The sequence below is a fragment of the Thermobia domestica genome, chromosome 18 (genome assembly GCF_964235325.1).
Source record: "Thermobia domestica chromosome 18, izTheDome1.hap1.1, whole genome shotgun sequence".
NCBI lineage: Eukaryota > Metazoa > Arthropoda > Insecta > Zygentoma > Lepismatidae > Thermobia > Thermobia domestica.
In genome coordinates this window covers 144091480-144113164 of record NC_137471.1, presented here as the reverse complement: position 1 = coordinate 144113164, position 21685 = coordinate 144091480, and the positions used below count along the sequence as shown (strand labels likewise).

Genomic DNA, 21685 nt, shown 5'->3' with positions numbered 1-21685 from the left:
TGTCACAATTTATATCGTAGCATACCCAGAACGTCAGTGTTCTTTAAAAGCATGAGATTTTGCATTGTACCATCTTTGGTTACAGTAGGTTATCTTTCCATTTGTGTGAGTTTGAACTAAGTATTATTCTTACTGTGTGCGTCAATGATTTATATGTTCACAAGAACAAAACAATTTCCCTCCTAACAGAAATATGAAGCCAATTTACACTTTTCTCCGTAATTTTCTTCATAAATCTTGCATCCAGAAATCTCACAAAAGTTTAGGCGAGTTTATCTGTGTTTGATGACTTCGCAATGATTTTGATACTCCAAATTCTAACATTCTGACTTCTAGCCATAGCAAATAGATGGTAAATCAATTAATCAATCAATAAATAAATCATCTGTAAAAAATTTTCATCTTCCATGTTCTTCAGACGTGCAGTGCAGAATTTATACCATTTTGCATGATAGTTCGAAAACTGCCTGCAGTAATTCCAACTTGTAAGGCTGTTTAAGACAGAATTGTTAACAGTAACAGAATTGATAGGTATAAACGATTTCTATTGGGTTTCAGTTTTGGAACCAAAACCGAATTTTACAGAGAAATGTGTTTTGTTTCCGGAATCGAAACCCATTTTTTTCTGATAAAATAGATTCTGTTTCCAGAACCAGAACTGATATTCCGTAAAAAGTCAATTTCGGTTCCGGAATCGAAACCCATTTTTGTGAGAAATTCTGTTGCCGTTTGGAACCGAAACCTATAATGTAAAAAATATCGATTTCACTTCTACAAGCAGCTTCCCCACTTGCCTGTATCATCAATCCATCTTTTAAAAATGGTACATTTCCTACGAAATTAAAATCATCAATCATAAAACCATTACACAAGAAAGAAACCAGAGATAAAGTGGAAAACTACAGACCAATTTCTCTTACGTCAGTGTTCTCTAAGATTTTTAAAGAGAAATCAATCCAAACTGCTATCTATGATTTCGTTATGTACGTCATACATGTCATGGACACGAAATTATATCCTTTCGGTGTCTTCTGTGACTTGACGAAAGCATTTGATTGCATGGACTACCAGATTTTATTAAATAAATTGTATAGATACGGCATCAGGGGTATTCCACTATCGTAGATAGAATCCTATCTGTCGAACAGAATACAAATTGTAGAAATATCCCATCTAAACTAAGACACGGAATATATGAGTAAGCTCAAATCAAAACCTGAATACATGAACGTAGGTGTTCCACAAGGATAAATTTTGGAACCTATACTGTTTCTTCTTTACATAAATGATCTGCCAGACCACCTTAGAGAGACTAAACTTATTTTGTATGCAGATGATGCAAACGTCAGTATAGAACCATCCAAAATCCAAAAGAAAATAGATAACAATATGTCACAAGTGGTTTCCTGGTTTGCAAATAATAAACTATTTCTAAACTCAGACAAAACATCCTACCTATACTTCCATTCTAACCACGCTAAATTGACACCATATCCAGTACTTCGAATAGACGAGAAAATAACAAAAGCCAACAGAAACAGTCAAGTTTCTTGGTCTTCTGATAATAATTTGTCCTGGTTTCAACATATTGCAAAATTATGTCATGAATTATCCTCTGTAATTTTCTTAATAAGATCACTTGTTCCCATTTTAAGTAGAAAAGCAGTACTAACAGCTTACCATGCACTGTTCCACAGCAAAATCAGATATGACTTAGCCTTTTGGGGTTCGTCCACTGTATTTAAGAAAGTTTTTATACTCCAAAAGAAAGTGATAAGAATAGTCACTAATACTTCATATTATACTTCTTGCAAAACGCTATTCAAAGACCTAAATATTCTTCCACTTCCTTCCGTGTATATACACGAAACATTATTTTTGGTCCACAAGAAACAAGAACTGTACAAAAAGAATTCAGATAAACATGGATATAATACGAGAACGAAGTCACATCTTCAAATTCCTCTTCATAATACCACTTTGTTTTCGAAAACAGTTGCATACAAATGTGTACAATCCTTTAACTCTTTGCCTAATCAAATTAAATCTCTTTCCAAACATGAAAGTTTCAAAACGTCAGTACGTACTCTGTTGTTAAACCACTGCTTTTATAGTGTGGAGGAATACTTGCAAACTGATCTAGGTTCTGCTAAGTCGTAAATGTAATTCTTGTACACATTATATTTTTTCTACTTTGTAAAAAAAGAAAATGTTGTATGGGTAAGTGATGTATCTTAATAATGCTTCCAAGGAAACCACATTTTGTCATGTTTTTCTATCACGTAGAAGGTATTGTAAAAGTAGTTATGCTTTTACAATAATATGAATATATATTTTGTATAGTATCATTGACATCTTCTACACCATATGGCAATCAGCCAATGTAAATGGTCATTGAATGCAATAAAATTCAATTCAATTCAATTCTAAAACCAGAACTGTAGATATATATATATATAATAAATCTGTCTCACTTTCGCGCCGGAACCGTTTTTCGAAACACTCAGTAATACCTCTTTACGCTTATCGGTACCGTTACTAGTAACAATTCTGATAATAAGTGATAAATGCGGGAAGTTTTAGAGGATTTTTTTTTAACAAAATGTTTTCTTTAAACGTAATATTCGGCGGATTCCACGTTGGAAGGATCAGGACAAATGGTCAAAAACAGAAGAGCTCGAGTTAAAAGGACCCTTCTCGAAATGACGCCATGTCAAAAGTGCCAGGGTCAAAATAATCCAGCATCAGAAGATCGGGGATCAAAAGATTCGTACGTCAAAACGAATCCTGCGCGTCAGAAGGGTCTGGATCAAAAGAGGCGTGAAAACGGCTCAAATCAAAAAGTACTTGCATCTGAAAGGTCACGATTCAGAAGAAATTCGGTCGGAACGGCAATGTGTCACAATATTCTGGATCAAAACGCCTTGCATTAAAAGAGCCTGAAATCGATAGCTTAAGAACGAAGTATCAAAAATAAGAAAGGAAAAGTAGTAATATTCTCTGGATCATTCCTATTTTTATTTATGTTAAAAGAACATAGCTATTAAACTCAAGTTTGCGAGCAAGCTGTTCGGGTTTATATAAATTAGCTTACTTTTTCATTTGTCTCACACCGCGGTTGCCTGGTCGAAATTAAGCTGGATCGATAGTGACCATTAGGGTAAAACTTTCTCAATAGATGGCAGAGCATATTGCGACACATGCGATGTTGCCACATGAGTTACGGATAGAAAAGTGTTTAGACACGATTATATTTTATACATGATTTACTACGAAGAGAAATGAGAGCTTTTATTTCCATTTTACTCAATACTGCCTGCTTTAAAATGTGAATTAATTATATTCTTGGATTAAAGTGATTTTTTCAACTCATAAAATGTTATGCGTATATTTCTCTCAAACTAGATGTCTTTAGGGCGCAGATTAAGAAATCGTATACTAATTGAAAATCATTACATAAATCTTATTTTTTGGACAAAACAGACTCTCAGTACGCTCAAAAGTGGTATTTTATAAGCGTAGTTGCCATCCTTGGTGTAGCTCTACTTTAGAGGCTTAATTTTCATGCTTAAAATTCCAGCGTTTTCTGGTCAAAGTTCAAGTCAATTTGCATTTAGAAGAAAATTATATCATTTTTATGGTAATAGTCTCTCAGAAAATGGCAGTAGAACGTTATACGTTTATTTCTCTAATTCTTGTTTATAGTAGCATATATTCAAAACAGTTTCACGCTATATTTCAGTATGGTTCATACTTCATACTATGCACACTTGAAGATAATAACAGCTCCGAAGAATACTTTTATCCGGATTTTTCCAAAGACGAGAAAGGGACAAAAGCCCGACATACATTGATGCGCATAACGCTTAATGGAAAACAATTATTATTGAGGCATATTACATAACTTTGTGGACTACATTAAATAGGCCTGGGTGTAGCCAAGTATAATGTGCCTTGACGTGTGTTTCTGGATAAAAGCGTTTTAAAACAACCAAACAAATTTCAAAACTGCGATTGCCACCTTGCTTCCGCTGCGGGAACCCATGGCTTTATAGTTGACGGAGCATATTGCTTTTGTTCAATGATGTCATTCACCTGGTTCGCCCGAGCTGGTTATTAAAATTTTTCAGGTGCTTGGAACTGGTTGTTAAAATTGGATCCCAGCTCGTGTCAAGTGGGTTTTGTGGTGGACAAACCATATGTGAGGTTTCCTCCGGGTCCCTCCCTTTCTGTCATTCAATCATTTCATTCGTTGCCATCATCACCGTCTACCTTTCTTTCGAAGCACAATGATAAGACGTTACAGAAAAAAAACATTCATATTTCTCGGTTATGCCATGTAGGCTAAACGAGACGGTGATATTAAGAATGAATGAAATGATAGAAAAGTAGGAGCACACAGGAAACCCCGATAAAACCCACACACACATAAAGCCCACCTGGCAAAGCTGAGATTGAACCAGCGCCATCACGTACAAAATGTCAATGCTCTACCACGGAGCCACTGCAGCTCCGGAGTAGAAAAAGGATTTGCATTTCTACAGGAGTCGTTGCGCTTCTGAACTGAAGCTATACATACTTTCTTTTCTCTATAGGAAAAAAAAAAAGAAAAACAACTCAAGCTGTAGATTTTACGATTTTTTAAAAAAATACTAACTAGGGAAAGTCGCGGGGTATTACTCTGGCTTCGTATCGATATTATGCTCAGTCGACGCCTTTTTACATATAAAACAATTAGGCAACCGGAGAAATCCTCAATCGCAAGCGTATTCGAATTATGAGCGTTAAAAGTTCAAAATTGGACTGATTTTGCAGAAAGATTGAAGTACCATTCCTTGAGATAAACGCTTCAGTTTTAGTAGCAAGGGTAAGATGGCACTGTCTTGAATGCCTAACACAGTGGTAAGATCAAAACGTACGCATTTTGCAAGATGAGGGCAATTATTTGGAAGAGGGTGAAGGCTTATGACGTCTTACACCTTGCAAATTGCCTCCCATTTGGTATACTGGACCAATAGGCTAATAAAATGTATTTGCTACCCCTTTTCGACTGTAGTGTAATTCAAATATCACTTTCCTCCACCTTCAAATTGAGCAATAATATTAGTCTCGGAAACGCTTTGCCAGGCGTGCAAAAGTAAATGAAGAACGTCGTGTACGATGATTTATATTTAGTGTTATTCTCCCTTCTGTAGCTAGGAGTGAGACCAATATTTTCTCAAAACGCTCTGTCACCAATATGTTGTTTTATCCCGATCAGCTGTTCAGCAAAAAAAAAAAAAAAAAAAAAAAAAAAAAAAAAAAAAAAAAAAGCACTGGGGCGCACAACAACACATTATCATATATGGAAAACGAAAATCAGGTTATTGTTAAAATGAAGTTAAATCAAATAAATTATCCACTACAGGCTGGCATTGACAGTGAATACAAATATTAATTTATACCAGCAGTATTTCATTTGTGGTTAATCATGCGTAAATGGCGATCCAAAGAGCTCGCGCAGCGCCAGAGAGGCCTGCCGCGGAACAAACCTGAGCGGTACTCCGACCCTGTCGGCCTATGCTTATGCATCGCAGAATACGGTGTTCTAATACATCATCGGTAGCCATGTGCTTAGTTTTCAGTGAATTGGAATGTCGATTATGAAAAATATTGGTCCAACTACAAGGAATATTCTGACATTCAACGACAAACTAGACCGAAAAATTAAAAAATTAAAAAAAAAAAAAAAAAAAAAAAAAGTGGTTAACGGGAATGTGCACTCAAAGTTGTGAACAGGTGGTTTTTATTGTCGAGAAAACCGCTGTTTTGCACACATCATCGCTAGCCGATTGTTTGGTTTTCGGTCACATTTCTCGCGGAATGCCGTAAAATATTGCCTGAAGTTTAGTCACTATTTTCAAACAATCGTCATTAAAATCCGTTGAAAATTAAAAAAAAAAAAAATAACTAGTGGTGAAATATTGAAACACTGTCTTCCACAATGGATACCATCATGTCCATGGGATTTCTGGGGGTATTCCCGTTTCCTCCCTTCTTCTCATTCCATTTATTCTTCCATCATCATTCCCTTGCCTTAATCATCGTCTTCCGTAGCGTAAAGAGCATACTTGTTGGATGTTAAACTGAAATATTTTATTTTTTCCATAATACACATAGGCCGGCTGGGTTGGGAGTCCCGTTCACGTTAGTTCCGCGGCAAAGCGTTTCGAAGACATATGTCATTCTTCAATGTTAACACACAGGAAAGTGACATTCAAATGACAATAGAGTAGAATAGGAGTGGCAAATAAATTTTATTAGCCTACTGACTCGGTGTGCCAAACAGTTGGCAAAAATGAAGTGTGTATTACAAAAAATGGTTACTTCAAATTTTTTTCAGAATTGTTCGATTTTAAACTTTTAACGTTCATAATTCGAACACGCTTGCTATTGAGAATTTCTCCGATTGCCTAATTATTTCATGTGTAAAAAGGAGTCGACTGAGCATAGGATCAATATGAAGTCAGAGTAACACCCCACGACCTTCCCTAGTAAGCGAAATGAATTAGTCTTTTCCACTAACGGGTTCAGGCAACTACTCGTGTACATACGAAAGCTCAAAAACATAAATAAATTATTTTCAAGAAGATATAATATTTTCCCTAAGCAATTTAAATTTCATAAAAAATAAAGAAAGAAAGGAAAGAAAAGAGAAGAAAGAACACATATTGCATATTTAACGTTTAAAATTATAGTGAAAATAAACTATATATTATACGTGCGTATAATATTTACGTGGCAACAAACAGTTAAAAATTAAAAAGCGCTTAGCTGTTTCCCCTTTCTCTTCGCTTTCTTTGGCTCTTCGACCTTCTACTTTGAGTTGGATTCTTTTTTTCTTTTATATGATTCCTCCTGTTTTTCCATTTTAAACTTTTATTAATTATAATAGTTTTGTCACAATTCACAGATTCCGCTTCTGGACTTCAAACGCTAACAAGGAATTGCCTTACTACTGTGACTGCAACAGCACACATACAAGTTTGGCGACGAAGCATTATGGCGTCCTGCGCAAGCATGAGATTTAGCCGCTAAAACTATTCCCTTAAACTTAGAATAACATTTGAATAAAATGTAAAACACAACACAAAAAACGGTCATATAATATCCATATTCCGTAAAGAGATAACTACTTGTAAAATAATTTATGCTTATAAGTAAAAATTTCATAAAACTGAGCACAGGAGTAGCAAGATCTAACAGCAAGCGCCATCTTGCGTACTCAACTTAAAACTCATCAAGTTTTCCTCTTATATGTTACTTTTTTAGGTAACAGAATACATAAGCAGAGGAAATAGTATCTTATATTGTAGCTAACGCATAACTCTATTTCATAGTGCAATACTTATAATATGTGCCACTTCGTTACGCATTTGTTAAGGCAATGAACTAATGCTTATACTGACTTCCGGGTAGTGATCCACCTTAAGCAAAATCATATCGTGTCAAAATTGGCCTAGGGGAATAAAACTTGGTGCATGCATATAACTGATAAAATTTTACAGAGTATTATAAAGGGGTATTTTTTTCTATTATTTTTGCGATATCTCGAACTGTATTCAAGGTATAGGTCTACTTCCAGTTTTCCAAGTCAAAGTTGTTTGTGTGGCTGTCGTTTCACGGTGTGTTTCAATCCTTAGGGGTCAATGAGGTTATGTTTCCGATATATATCTGCACAGACAAATACTTTTAAAATCCACACTTCGATATTTCTTAGTGTGTGAAAAATTTTTTTCTGTCCAGCTAAGAAATTATTAGCGAATATAATTTGCCCGGTTTACCCCAAATCCCACTTCATAAACAACATGAAATTTATGATACAACTTATGATCTGCATGGAATAAGAATTGTTTCAAATCTATTGCGTGCTCCCGACTATCTTCTGCTGGAATTTGTTCAACTTCAGTCGTTCAGAGCACGATCACCATTTCTGTAAAGTGAAATAAAATCAAATATGTTAAAGAGCATATAAGGTTTTAGTTCAGTCGGATGAAAGTAGGTCTATTAAACTAAAAGTAAACATTCATAAAACAACAATAATGGAATACATACAGAGCTACATATAAATACTTTCAGCGCAAATAAAATAGTATTATCCACAGGTAACACTTTTCTTTTTCTACTTATATGCGCTTTTGATACTTTGCTCTCAGTCTCATTTGACGCGCTGCCTTTTTAACCCGGTCTCTTCTGCGATGTAAGTTTTGTGTGAGGTCATTTTGACCATGGTCCTACTTACGCGAGGCGTTTTCGACCGCTGCTCATTTCCAAAGGGTCCTTTTCACCTGCGCTCTTTTGTTACGCTTTCTTTTAACATGGGAACGTTTTGACTCCGACCCTTCTGACGCGGGGCTGTTTTGATGCGAGGTCGTTTCTATCAGGACTCTTTTGACTCGTGCTCTTCTATCTTCGCTCTTTTATCCAGGTTTTTCTGAGATGGAATCAAGGTGATATACAATGATACCAATTTAAACTCGACTTCGTAAAGGGGATGAAACATTTCCAAAGCACATAAACCCGTGACATCGAGACGCGGTTTTAAGTTATCACCCAAAACTATCTTGTTATTTGGTCACCTATAGACGACGAACATTCCGGAGTGTTTCTTGGATATTACTTTTCGCATTCGCCGAATATTCCAGGAATATTCTTAATATGTCCAAGTTAACCAACTCCGAATAAACTCCCAAATTTAGTTTTAGTATTCAACGAACATTCAGAGAATATTATTGCTCTGCCTGGAATTATTATTAACAATTTGAAGAAGAATTATTAGGGAAGCTATTTGAACCGTCTCAAAACATTTTAATTCTGCTTTGGTTATCGATTTCGTGAACAAAACCGGTATGATAAATGTAGTATTTTGGTTCTGTTCTCGAAACACAGCTTATAATGGTTTTCTAGTCTCTTAACAGAACCGTGACATCGAAATACATTTCGGTTCTATTTCGAAATCCGCACCGAATTAAAAATTTGGTACCGGATCCCAAGGCACTGCTCTTCAACAATGGATCCGCACTTAGCAAATTCAGAATAGAATTCAACACATAAGGTTTTGTTATTATACTGTCGTCATTAAATTGCAGATGACAGCCGTGCTCGGTATTGGTGGCGGAGTTTTCAAACTTTTGACTTTTTTGTATCCAGTAATGTGCGGAATATTTTTCAGTCTTATAAAATTTGTGTGAAACAAAATCTTGAATGCATCTCTTTCTTTTTAAAACACTGTGTAGTTTGAACAATTTTACTTCTTTGGTAGTTTCTGAGGTGAATTAATTTCCGGACAGCCTGCACATACTTGACAATGTGATTTACTGAAATAATATGTACAGATGCTTATCAGTCTAATGGAAACACCTAATAAAAAAAAAAAAAAAAAAAAAAATACAGCTTTCCAGATTAATATGTGGACTACCTTTCGGCCTCAGAGCAGTTCTTACGCGACGTGGAATGGAATCATATAGAAGTCGTAACTGATAGCAAGTGGAATATTGCACCATTCCGCGTGCAGTGCATGGCCATTTCCGTGGGAAAAGATGAAGGCGAAAATCTGAGTCAGATCGGTGTTTGCAAAATTAACCACAGATGCTCAATTTTGTGCAAGTCTGGGGATTTGGTGGTCCCAGCTGTGTGATTGGTTCATTATCTCCCTGGAATACGGCGTCATTGCTTGGAAATATCTGGACCAAAACACACGTGATCCCTAAAATAGGACATAATTAAGGGCAGTGACACGACCGGTAAGCATCAGCACATAATATTGCTGCGCACAACATCATAGAACCATCGCCATATTGCACTGTTGGTCGGAGATACTGCGGATCGTATGTTTCAAGTTGTCCCCAACCCATATACATGGTCCGTGGTTTCAAATAAGGAGAGGGAGTACAAATCCGACCATATTATATTTTACAGTTGTTAACAGTTCATGTTGCATGTTCGCAGCTCCTTAACATCGCTCTAAAGCGTTATTGTTCTTACCAGCTGTTTCGTCCGTTCAACCCGATCGCGTTTGTTCATTTCGTGTAACTTGCGGCGGACTGTGTTTGTCGACACAGGCTGCGAGAAGTGCAGTATGACATCACCCGTCACTTGCACCGCAGCAACACGACGGTTCTGATTCAGAATCCGCTTTAATTTTCGGCGGAACACGTCACTGAGAGGTTTCTTTCAACCCTATTCCTCTTCGCCGATTTCGTTTTGCCGTGAGTCTTGTAGATCACCACTACCTTGGACAATATCCCTCGTGACACACCTAACACACTAGCCACTTTCATCACTCTCGCTCCACAAAATCGAGCGCCAACAATTTTGCCCTCTTTGGAAACCAGATAGGTCACCCATTTTACACTGTCATCGTCAGCTGAAATTCACTGCACACACATGTTTTAGTGCTCATCATGTACTACGGAGTTTTCTCTAATACTCCGGTTCTGTGGTCGCTGCCTGACTTGCCAATCCAGACATCTAATTTGTTTCCAACTTCAGGTGGTTCCGCTAAATTGGTAAGTATCTGTATATCTAAACACATAAGCATTATTTCATTTCTGAAAAATAAAATCAATCCTGTAAAACACAGACATTTGTTTTATGTTTAGTTCACATACTGAAAGTTCAGCATTTAATTGACTTTCTTTAAGTTTTCGTGTGTTTCTTGTTAATTATTTCACACCATTCATAATTCTCGTTTACTGTTCGGTAACAATGTTGTGTATTATACATATTTTGTAATATTTGAACAATATTCTTTTGATGTCCTGAACTTCATTTTCCAATGTAAATCTCTTATTTGGTACTTGTGTGGTATTTACGTGTTAGTTGTTAATCTAAGAAAAGTTTTATTTCAGGTTCTCGCGTTAAGTATGATAAGTTTTCACTGTTACGTCTCCGTGACTCACCACTGGCTCGCTCTCCTCTTCTACTTCCGAATTTGAGCTGCTGTAGAATTTATGAAGAAGGGAACTTTACAAAGGAACATGACTTAACATCAAGGGTTCAGAATTTGACAGGTATTTTCACATGGCTATTGCTGCACTTTTAATTGAGCACCAAGTAAATTTTTCCACTTCTGTAACATTGTAATTTGGAAACACTTTTTGTTGTCCCATTTAGAGGCATCAGAAGTCTCAGACGTTAGCAAATTTAATTTTTCTGAGGAAAATTTAGAACTTTAATTAAAGACACTGAAATCTTAGAGAACGGTCGAACTATTCTGATTGTCTCCTATCCAATACTATCCGTTCATTTTCAAGTGGGATAATGACTGGTGTGAACAGTCTTACTTTATATCACGAATTAGTTGAACTTCAATCAGATAGTTTCAGTGTGACCTGATACCTTTGTCGATGGCTTCTAAATGCTGCTAAACGGGAGACAATTTCAAGGAAATGCATCAACCACATGAAAGCTAGTTCCTTGTAAGGCCCGCCGTCTTTATTTTTATTCACAGCACGTTGATGTCAATTGATAAGTCAACTTTATATTCTTCACAGATTTTTAACCGAACTCAAGAAAGAAAGGAAAAAGTAGGAGGTTCTCTATTCGACTCTTTTACACGAGGTGGTAAAAAAAAAAAAAAAAAAAAAAAAAAAAAAAAGTAATTCTGTAACACGCCAACATATGGATTACAAGGCTACACACATAGACACAGGGAGCAGATCGTCTTAAGTGAGTGTGCAAGAGACATCGTCCTGTGCATGGGCATCTCTGGCATCTTAAAATTGGGGGGGACGACTAGAATGGTAGTAGACCCCAACTAAATTTATGTCAAAATGATAAGTGCATGAGAATCTATTTGTATTATGAGCTAACGGGATCCTCCTCCTATCTATACCAATACAATTCATCGTAATTAGCTTCTATTATAGGCTAATTGCATTCACTTCTTGTGCATGAGGTCTCCAGTTGGATATCATCTTACGCCAAGAGATTTTATGGTAGTCAAGTGCCACGTGCGTTGGTTTCTCAAGGTTCCTCGATTGCTTCCACGTTTTTCATTTTACCATTTCATTAATTCTCAGCATCACCGTCTCTTTTAGCTTACATTGCGTAACCGTGAGACCTAAAATATTCCATTTATATATATATATACATGGTGTTAATGAACTATACCGACAAACCATAAGAGGTGATTCCTCTCATCTATTTTGAGAAAGAGGTTCATATGGACCTATGGCGAAAAGTGCATAATTTTAGAGCTAGGGCTGTCCAAAATCTCGAAAAAGCTAAATTTCAGCAAGGATTTCGAATTCCAGAAACTGTGGATGGTGGTCCTTATCAGCGTAAAGGAAGCCCCTCATACACAATCCAAAAGTACATATTTTATCGATTTTCAGTAGGTGTACAGGGTATTCCCAAAAGGAAAAATTCTCAGATATCCTCTCAATAGAGTTTTCAGATGTACTCTGAATTCAAGGAGGGTCCACAGTAGGCAGAAGGTAAGCCTTGACAACAGTGGGCATCTAATGCTTCGGAGAGAAGTCGGAAGTTTTAGGAAGCGGCAGCTCCATGCATTTTTGTGTTCATAATAACGTGTGATGCAATGTATTTCGTCACGGTGTATTTCAATTGTTCTTCACTTATAAGCATGAAAGAAAACATCACAGCATCCGTTTTCCGGAGTACGAGAGACCGTGCTGCTGACGATCCTTCACCCTGCATCCCTCACGCGGGGTAAATATGACCCCAGAGGGATATTATTTGTTTGGCTCTCCTAGACAGTTGGCAATTCTGACCCGGCCACCCTACTAGCTGTCTGTTGTATTGTCTACTTCAAGGCCAACAATTAGTTAGTTGTTTACTGCAACAATTTTCGTACACAAAAAATACGTTTAACAGGCTTATAAAGTTGGGTCACTGTGACCCCACGCGAGGGTTCTTGATACCTAACACCGTGCGAGTGGTGCAGGGTTAACACTTCCGACATCGCGCCAAACGATTCCGTGTTCCTGCTATCAAGACTTATCAGTTACCTATTTAGAACCAATCATAAAGTCAGAGCATATCTCAAAATTCAGTTGATGGCATGTCTGGGAATTTCACCCTTCGGGGAATACTCTGTAAACCCATTGAACATTAACGAAATGTGCATTTTTAGACTGCGTACGCATGACTTCCTTTACGCTGATAAGGATCACCATCACAGTTTCTCGAATTCTTGAAATTTGGCTTTTTTTCGACTTTGGACAGCCCTAGCTCTGAAACTATGCAGTTTTCCCCACAGGTCCATGTGATCTTTTTCTCTTATTTTGATGTGAGGAATCACCTCTTACAGTTTGTCGGTTTAGTTCATTAACACCCTATATATATATATTCACAAGAAGAGCATCAAGTTAAAAGAATGATTATAAACTTGCATCGTACTTCTCCCAAAAAACTCTGTTCATTACAGTTTCGTAAGGTAAGGTGTTCAGCATTCCGTTCTGTAAGACTCGACAGGAAGACAGGATGCTACACATGTACCTCAACTTACTAACATGTTGAAGTACTCGATAAAGGTGTCAGCGGAGACTGAAACATTTTGATTGAAATTGAACTACTTGTGATACAAGGTAGCGCTTTTCACATCTGTGTTTTTAGTTGGGTCTGTAGAAGTTGTGAAATTGTATTTGACTGCTTGTCGTCGTGAATTTCGTACTACCTTAAATTGTAATAGGTGCCTTCCATTTCAATTCAGGCAGAGCATGTACCATCACCATCTCAGATATTGTTGAAACTTTTTTATAGCAACTAGACATGTTTTTAAGAGACCCATATTTTTTTGTTTTGTGGAAAAAAATTTTCCCGCCAAGTAATGGGCCATCAAAGACTGGGAGTACAATTTATGAATTGTAGAAGACATGGAAAATGGTCAATTTCGGAGCCTCACCATTCGACTATGGAGACAGGTAGAGTTATAATTCTTGTTGTGGTATGTACATAGGGATATAAATAAACTATATTTTATTATAGTTTGGTTTGCACATGCGTATCTTTTTGTACATAAATTAACAAATGAACGTCAATTTATCAAAGTCGAAGTTTGCGAATTTTTTTCGAGCACTTCCGGTTCGAATTTTAAAATTCTCTTTTCACGGTTGGTAAGACCTAGTTACCCGCTTTCCGAAAAAAAATTTGTATCGCTTCTGTGGTCAACCGTTTTGTCGCAAAAAATTCGAGAAATTGTAAAATTTTCAAAAATCGCCATTTTTGGGCGCCATTTTCTCGAAAACACCATTTTTTAAAATTCTGAAATTTTGTCAGATGGTTCAACTTTACCTGAATAATAAACACACTAAATACCATTCTCGACCAATGCTTCATGAATTAACTGGAGCCTTTTAAAGTTAGCGAAGTTTCGCTAATTTTGATGTCACAGTTAGCAACACTGGGAACAATGAAAGTGCAATGATTTGATGATGTTTGTGGTTCATATTCATTAAATGAAGAATAAAAGGTTTTCTTGGCTGGTTTTTTATTATTTTTGAACAAAGAGGCTCTCTGAAATAGTAAAATGAGCACCCTCTACTCCTCCGTTTTCTTAAACTGAAGTAATCTGAGGTGGAAATTACGATTACGAAACACACAAATTTTAAGTTTACTTGAAATGGCCATCCAATGAATTCTGATGATCTATAAAAGGTCTAAACTATTACCTCAGTATGATTTGGAATGCTGCAGACAAAGTCTCAATTAAGTGCGATGTCATTACAGTGATCGAAAAATGACAAAAAGTTAAAAAAAAAAAAATCGAAACGTTTTCTTACGCGTTCCGAAGAAATTCACTGAATTTTTAAACAGAACAATCCCAGCATAAAAATGGGTCACTCGGAATTTTATAGTATTCGACTAAAGTGTGTCAGTCCGCAACCTGAGAGGGAAGTGTGTGTGTGTGTGTGTGTGTGTTGTGCAAATTTTAAGTTAGCTGCTACTGCGTTGCTACAAATCAAAGGTGCAACCTGTATTGAAGCTGTCATGAGTGACCTATTTCCTTTAGTAGTATGATCCGTAGAAAATGACACCTGTCTTCTTCAAGAATGTGGTGAATGTCCTGGAGTGGAAGAAATAAGTGTGGTGTCTTTAATTATTGATCCTGATTAAAATGAAAGTGGTTACGTATGCCATATGGGAGAATAATCATCTCGTTACAAAAAAAAAAAAAAAAAAAAAAAAAACTGTGCCACTTTCTGTTTTCGTATCGTACATTGCCGGTTTAACTGTAAGACTACATCAAGAAAATCCAAAGAGAATCAATTGCTACCGAAAACCACCGTATAAAATTTCAAGATACAAATTCTATTTTACTTCATGTGGATTTCGTTGGAAACTGGACTGTTATTCTGCAAAGTGAAATTCAGAGTTGTCACCGAAATATGAAACAATTGACAGTTTTGTTGTAATAAATGACGATAAAACACACGATTCGGCTCATGTACTCATAGTCATAGACAGATTCTAAACATACTCGAAGAAAAGCGAAAATATATTTTATAGAAAAAGGTTTGAATACGTGAAAATAGGTGTCTACAATTTCCCAAACAGTGTCAGTGATTTCTGATGGTGCTGCATCCCACTTTAAAAATCGCTTTCAGATGTTCGAGATGCAGACAGGTCCGATAAAGCAGTGTTTTTGCAGTGAAACCGGCCATGCAAGGGTCTCTGCGACGGTAGTGGGGAAGGGGGGGGGGGGGCAAAGAATGTGGCAACGCGCCATAGCCGTTTATACACAGTATTAAAACCGCAGAAGAAAAAAATGAAATGAAATTTTTTTGAGTTTTACGTTCCACGGTTATGCCGGTTAGGCTAAAGGAGACGGTGATTATGAGAAATGAATGAAATGGTGGAATGCAGAACGGCACGAGCTGGGATTGAACCAGGGACCCCAAGCACCGGAAGTGAACGCTCTACCACTGAGCCACCGCGTCCCCACTAAAACCGCAGGAGAATTCGTGAGTATAGTGCAAGTACAAACTCCGGGTATTACTCTCGTTTTGTTACCTGGAACTGAATTCGACGACTTCCGGAAGAAAAAAGGGAAAGTATGCGACCGGTAACTGGTATTCAAGAAGTTATCTTTGGCTTTCGGAAAATTGCGAAGTTTTTATGGCAGTAACGGGTCACCATGAACTAACTTCATACTTCCCCCAAAATCGAACTTTTGCAATTCAAAGTGTAGATTTAAGAAATCTGCAAAAAGGAACTTTTGTTATATACATATATGTATGATAACCAGTGGTGCGTAGCAGAAATATTATGAATAAATCATGAATTACGTGAAGTTTAAGTGCTGTTTATGCTTCCACATGAACCTTCAGCAGGGTACAGGCCGCGGTGGCTCAGTGGTAGAGCGTTCACCTCTGGTGCTTGGGGTCTCGGGTTCGATCCCAGCCCCCGCCAAGTGAACTTTGTGGTGGACAAACACCGTGTGCGTGGGTTTTCTCGGGGTTCTCCCGTTTCCTCCCACTTTCTTCATTCCACCATTTCATTCATTTCTCATCATCACCGTCTCCTTTAGCCTAAGATTTCATTCATTTCTCATCGCCAAGGGTGCATCTTACATTCGAGGATTTTTTTTTTTAATTTTCCCTTGAAAAATTGGGGCTGGGTGTTAAATTTGAGGGCGTCTTAGATTCGCATAAATATGGTATTTGGTGATTTTGAACCGCCAAACAAAATGCAACTTGTATTTCAGGACATGTTATTTTATGACATCCCAAACAGCTCAGTCATTATTATGTAAAAATATCATTTTATGCTAGAGATGCAAAAAGCTTTATATCTTCCTTTTTTATGATTTCTTTGCTAAATCTTTAAATTCCCTTGTATGTCCTTGATTGTAAAGTAACAAAAGGAGTTCCACCATAGAGTACGTGGGCTCTAAGTACGATAAGGAGCAAATTATCAATTTTGAAAGGATAGTTGCTTTTTCATATTTTTACTATACTGGGGTTACGCAATTTCAACCTTATTACTTCCTGGAAGTTGTACACATTACCCTTGTGCAACCTACCTTCAAACTTGCAGGCAAAAAGATTTTGAGCATTTTGAATACTAAAACGAACAAAAGAATACATCAACCCCATTTTCTTTCTTTCTTCTTTTGATATTAAAAGTATACTTACATTACACTCTCAATCCGAACCCATTTTAGAACGAGGTTTGAATATTTCGTTTTAAGAGCGGTCACTGTTTATAAAGTTGAAGAAATGATTGAACATTTCAAACATATCATATGTTGGGTCCGCATTAGCTCAGTGGTGGAGCGTTTATTTCTGCTGTGTGAGGTCGTTGGTTCGATCCCAGCTCGCGCCAAGTGAACTTTGTGGCGGACAAACACCGTATGCGTGTTTTTTTCTCCGTGTTCTCCCACTTTCTTCATCCCACCATTTCATTCATTTCTCACCATCACCGTCTCTTTAGCCTACCTAACATAACCGTGGAACGTAAAACTCAGAGTTCAAGAGTTCATATCGTAAGTTACTTACTAGAATTTAACGTATGCCCAAAACTATTCGAGTGATGCCCCTTTTTTTTCCTTATTTTGTTCTTTCTTTCATTTTCCTTTTATTTCTTTTCTCTCTCTCGCTCTCTCTCTCTGCCTTCCTTTCACTTGCAATGGAACTATTTCCTGTAATCTGAAAATACGGTAATAATCTCATTCTCGAATTTTAAAGAATTTTACAAGTCGTACAAGGAAGAATTGCCACAAGAGTGGAAAGAATCAATCATTGTTCCAATTCACAAGAAAGGCGACAAAACTGACTGTAATAATTATCGAGGCATTTCTCTTTTGTCAACATCCTATAAAATCCTTTCAAATATTCTGTTAGCAAGACTGACCCCATACGCAGATGAAATTATTGGAGATTATCAGTGCGGATTTAGACGAAATCGATCAACTATCGACCAAATATTTACCATTCGCCAAATACTCGAAAAAAAGTGGGAATACAATACCCCGGTACATCAACTATTTATTGATTTTAGAAAGGCGTACGACTCGGTTAGGAGAGAAACATTATACAACGTTCTTACAGAACTTGAAATACCGAGAAAGCTAATTAGATTAATTAAGATATGTTTAAATGAATCCCAAAGTAAAGTACGGGTAGGAAAATTTTTGTCCACGAGCTTTCACGTCGAAAATGGCCTGAAACAAGGAGATGCGTTGTCGCCATTATTATTTAACTTCGTTCTGGAATACGCTATAAGGAAAATCAAAGATAGCAACCAGGGCCTAGAGTTGAACGGTATTCACCAGGTTATGGCATATGCTGATGATGTAAATTTAATAGGGGATGATAGGAGAACAATAGAAAGAAATGCAGAGATCTTATTAAACGCCTGCAGGGACATGGGTCTAGTAGTAAATGCAGAGAAAACTAAATACATGGAAGTGCGTCGGGACCGGAATACAGCAAATTATGGATGCGTTAAAATATTAAATTATACTTTTGATAAAGTGGATAGTTTCAAATATCTAGGATCAATATTAACAGAGAAACATCATATTCACGAAGAAATTAAATGTCGACTAAAAGCAGGGAATTCGTGTTACTATTCGGTTCAAAATCTCTTGTCGTCGCGAATTCTGTCGAGGAATTTGAAGATTAAAATATACAAAACGATAATTATGCCTGTTGTTCTGTATGGCTGCGAAACATGGTCACTTACTCTGAAGGAAGAACATAGACTGAAAGTATTTGAGAACAAGATCCTGAGACGAATATTCGGACCCAAGAGGAACGGGAATGGGGAATGGCGGAAACTTCATAACGAGGAATTACATAACTTATATGGTTTACCCAACATTGTTAGGGTCGTCAAGTCTAGGAGGCTTAGGTGGGCGGGTCATGTAGCTAGAATGGAAGAAAGTAGAAACGCTTTCAAAGTCTTGACTGGAAGACCAATCGGAAAACGACCATTAGGAAGACCTAGGCGCAGATGGGAGGACAATGTTAAGATGGATCTCGCAGAGATAGGAATACAAAGTAGGAACTGGATCCAATTAGCTAAGGATAGAAGTCAGTGGAGATCTTTTGTGAACGCGGCATTGAACCTCCGGGTTCCATAGGCCATAGAGTTAGTTAGTTAGTTAGTTAGTTTTACAAGTCGTACAAATGTGTGTTTAACTCATGCTCCCATGTAAATTACAGGGTGTCTACTAAACTTTCAAAACGAAATTTCGTGACTTTTTCGTAACCTTTTCTTTATCAAACCATTAAATTTCGTAACATTCTCAAGAACAAATTAGGCCAAATTTCCAAGCATAGAAGCGTGCTTTGCTTGCGATTTGGTGGCGTCTAAAGCCGACCATAGACACTTTTGGTGTTGAATTTTGACGTTTTATACAATGTTTTCCAGTCTGTACTTATCTTTGTACAGATTTAAAAAAAAAAAAAAATATTCCTGGCCCAAAAGCTAAATTTCTTGACTTGTTTTTTGACTTTCGTGACAGATACACACTCTAAAACTGTGATTAATTGTTGAAACATGTGAGTAATTGGGGTGCACAATGGTTATGTGGGAGAGTGCGAGGGTTTTTTAGTTTGATCTCGACCACGCGAGTTCGTGTTGGAGAACATCATGTCCGCAGGTATCCTCCACATACCCATTCCACTAATTATCTTATAATCATTCGCTTTCATTAATCACTCATGTCCTTTAGTTTAAGCGTAAGAAGTACAAATAGAAATTTCACTTTTATTTTATGTCATTGATTGAAAGTTCAGGATCTTAAATAATTTAATGTAGAAAATGTGAATTAAAACTTATCTTCAAGGTATGCGTGAAGTGAAATATTTAATTTCTTACTATAGATGAAGAAAAATACAGAAAATCAAATCTATAATGTAATATAACTATCAGGGATAATAGTTTTCCTAACCTCCCAAGCTATGAAACAACAATGAAATGGAAAAACGTTCAGTTAACATTCTGAATTTTATGTTGGCATCTACATCAGAACATCTAAATAAAGGAATCAATTTGAAATGCCCAGTTTTAAAATTCTCTATTTTTCCTTCGTTATTTTTTTTGATTTGAAAGACTTCTGGAATTAGAACACTTTACAGAGCAGAATGTGAACGAAATTTTCATTTTAGGATAACGCAGTACAAATTACTTATTTTAATTTTATGTATATGTAGGATTTATTTTTAAGCTGAACTCACAGTGGCAGTTTGTCTTATATTCGTTCATTTTAGCGTCTTACATTGATTGCTGTATAACATCTACTTTCAGCACTTGAGATAATATGGTACATGGCTTGACTTCAAATGGGTTCCGAACCACTCTTTGGATTTTCATCCGAGACTTTGTGCTCAATTAAGAATCTATCCCAGGACCACGTTCGTAGAAAGAACACGCGTTCATCACCTGACTACAAAGAAATATTTCAAAATTTGTGGTTTAGTTTCATGTTCTTGATATTGGTAATTGCTCCTCAGCAACTTTTTGTATTGAGAATCTTTTATCGTGCTTTCCTCTCACCACGGGGGGGCGCGGTGGCTCAGTGGTAGAGCGTTCACCTCTGGTGCTTGGGGTCCCGGGTTCGATCCCAGCCCCCGCCAAGTGAACTTTGTGGTGGACAAACACCGTGCTCGTGGGTTTTTTCGGGGTTCTCCCGTTTCCTCCCACTTTCTTCATTCCACCATTTCACTCATCTCTCATCATCACCGTCTCCTTTAGTCCAACCGGCATAACCGTGGGACGTAAAACTCAAAGATTTCATTTTCATTTTTCCTCTCACCACGGCATGGCGCGTACTCAGGTTGCGGATCGACGAGAAGACCACTATATAGAGGTTAGACGCGAATATATTGAATAGCTGTTGGAGACAGAGGACAAGGGGTAATCCTCCAGTTTCGGGGTTTGGAGTGAGGCTAACAATCTCATCCTGTAAAGAAACAAACAAAAGTTCAGAAACATTTTCAGCACTGTACGTCAACTATTTATTGATTTCAGGATAGCCTAGGACTCTGTTTATAGGGAAACATTGCATAACATGTTCATCGATTGAAACGTGTTTCAATCGTGGTTTTTGTGGGATCCATAAATCATTATTTGAGTCAAGATTTAAGTAATCAATTCAGGGAAAAGGAAACACTCAGCATATTTCGATATGCAGTTTGGCCAGTGGTGTAATACTGCAATTTTGTCTAGGTATACGCTTAATCGTTTTCAAAAGTATAGTGTATACGCAAGACTACTTGGCGTGTACACACCCCAATGTACGGTCGTTCTTTCGTAAATTTAATGTGAGTATACGCGGGACTATAAAAAATTTAGGTGGGTATACGCCGTATACTCGCGTACACACTCCATTACATCCCTGAATTTGGCTGATGTGGTCTTCAAAGAAAAACTACCTAAGCTCTCAATTTACTGTTAGCCCCATCCATACCTCTTTGGTTAGTAGAACATTGTACTCTTTCAGGATGTCTACTAGAACTCCAAAATGAAATTTCGTGATCTTTTCTTTACCAAACCATAAAATTTCATAACATCTCAAGAGGGAATTTGGATGCAAATTAGGCCGAATTTTCATGAATGCAGTAGAAGCGTGCTTTCTTAGCGATTTGGTAGCGTCTAAAGCCGACCACAGACATCTTTGGTGATGAATTTTCATGTTTTATAGAACAACATTTTCCAGTTTTTACTTACA

General features: G+C 37.1%; 1 protein-coding gene across 5 annotated transcripts in view; it reads left to right on the top strand.

Moving 5' to 3' along the window:
- LOC145675705 (uncharacterized) overlaps positions 1-21685 on the top strand; it is a 110771-nt gene that overhangs the window by 57363 nt on the left and 31723 nt on the right. For 4 of the 5 annotated variants that reach the window (XM_081746319.1, XM_081746317.1, XM_081746321.1 and 1 more), the window contains exon 6: positions 10890-11051. The exons of the other annotated variant lie outside the window; for it this stretch is intronic. In XM_081746319.1, the coding sequence (XP_081602445.1) occupies positions 10890-11051 (162 nt within the window). The remainder of the gene's footprint in view (positions 1-10889; positions 11052-21685) is intronic. 5 annotated transcript variants of the gene reach the window in all.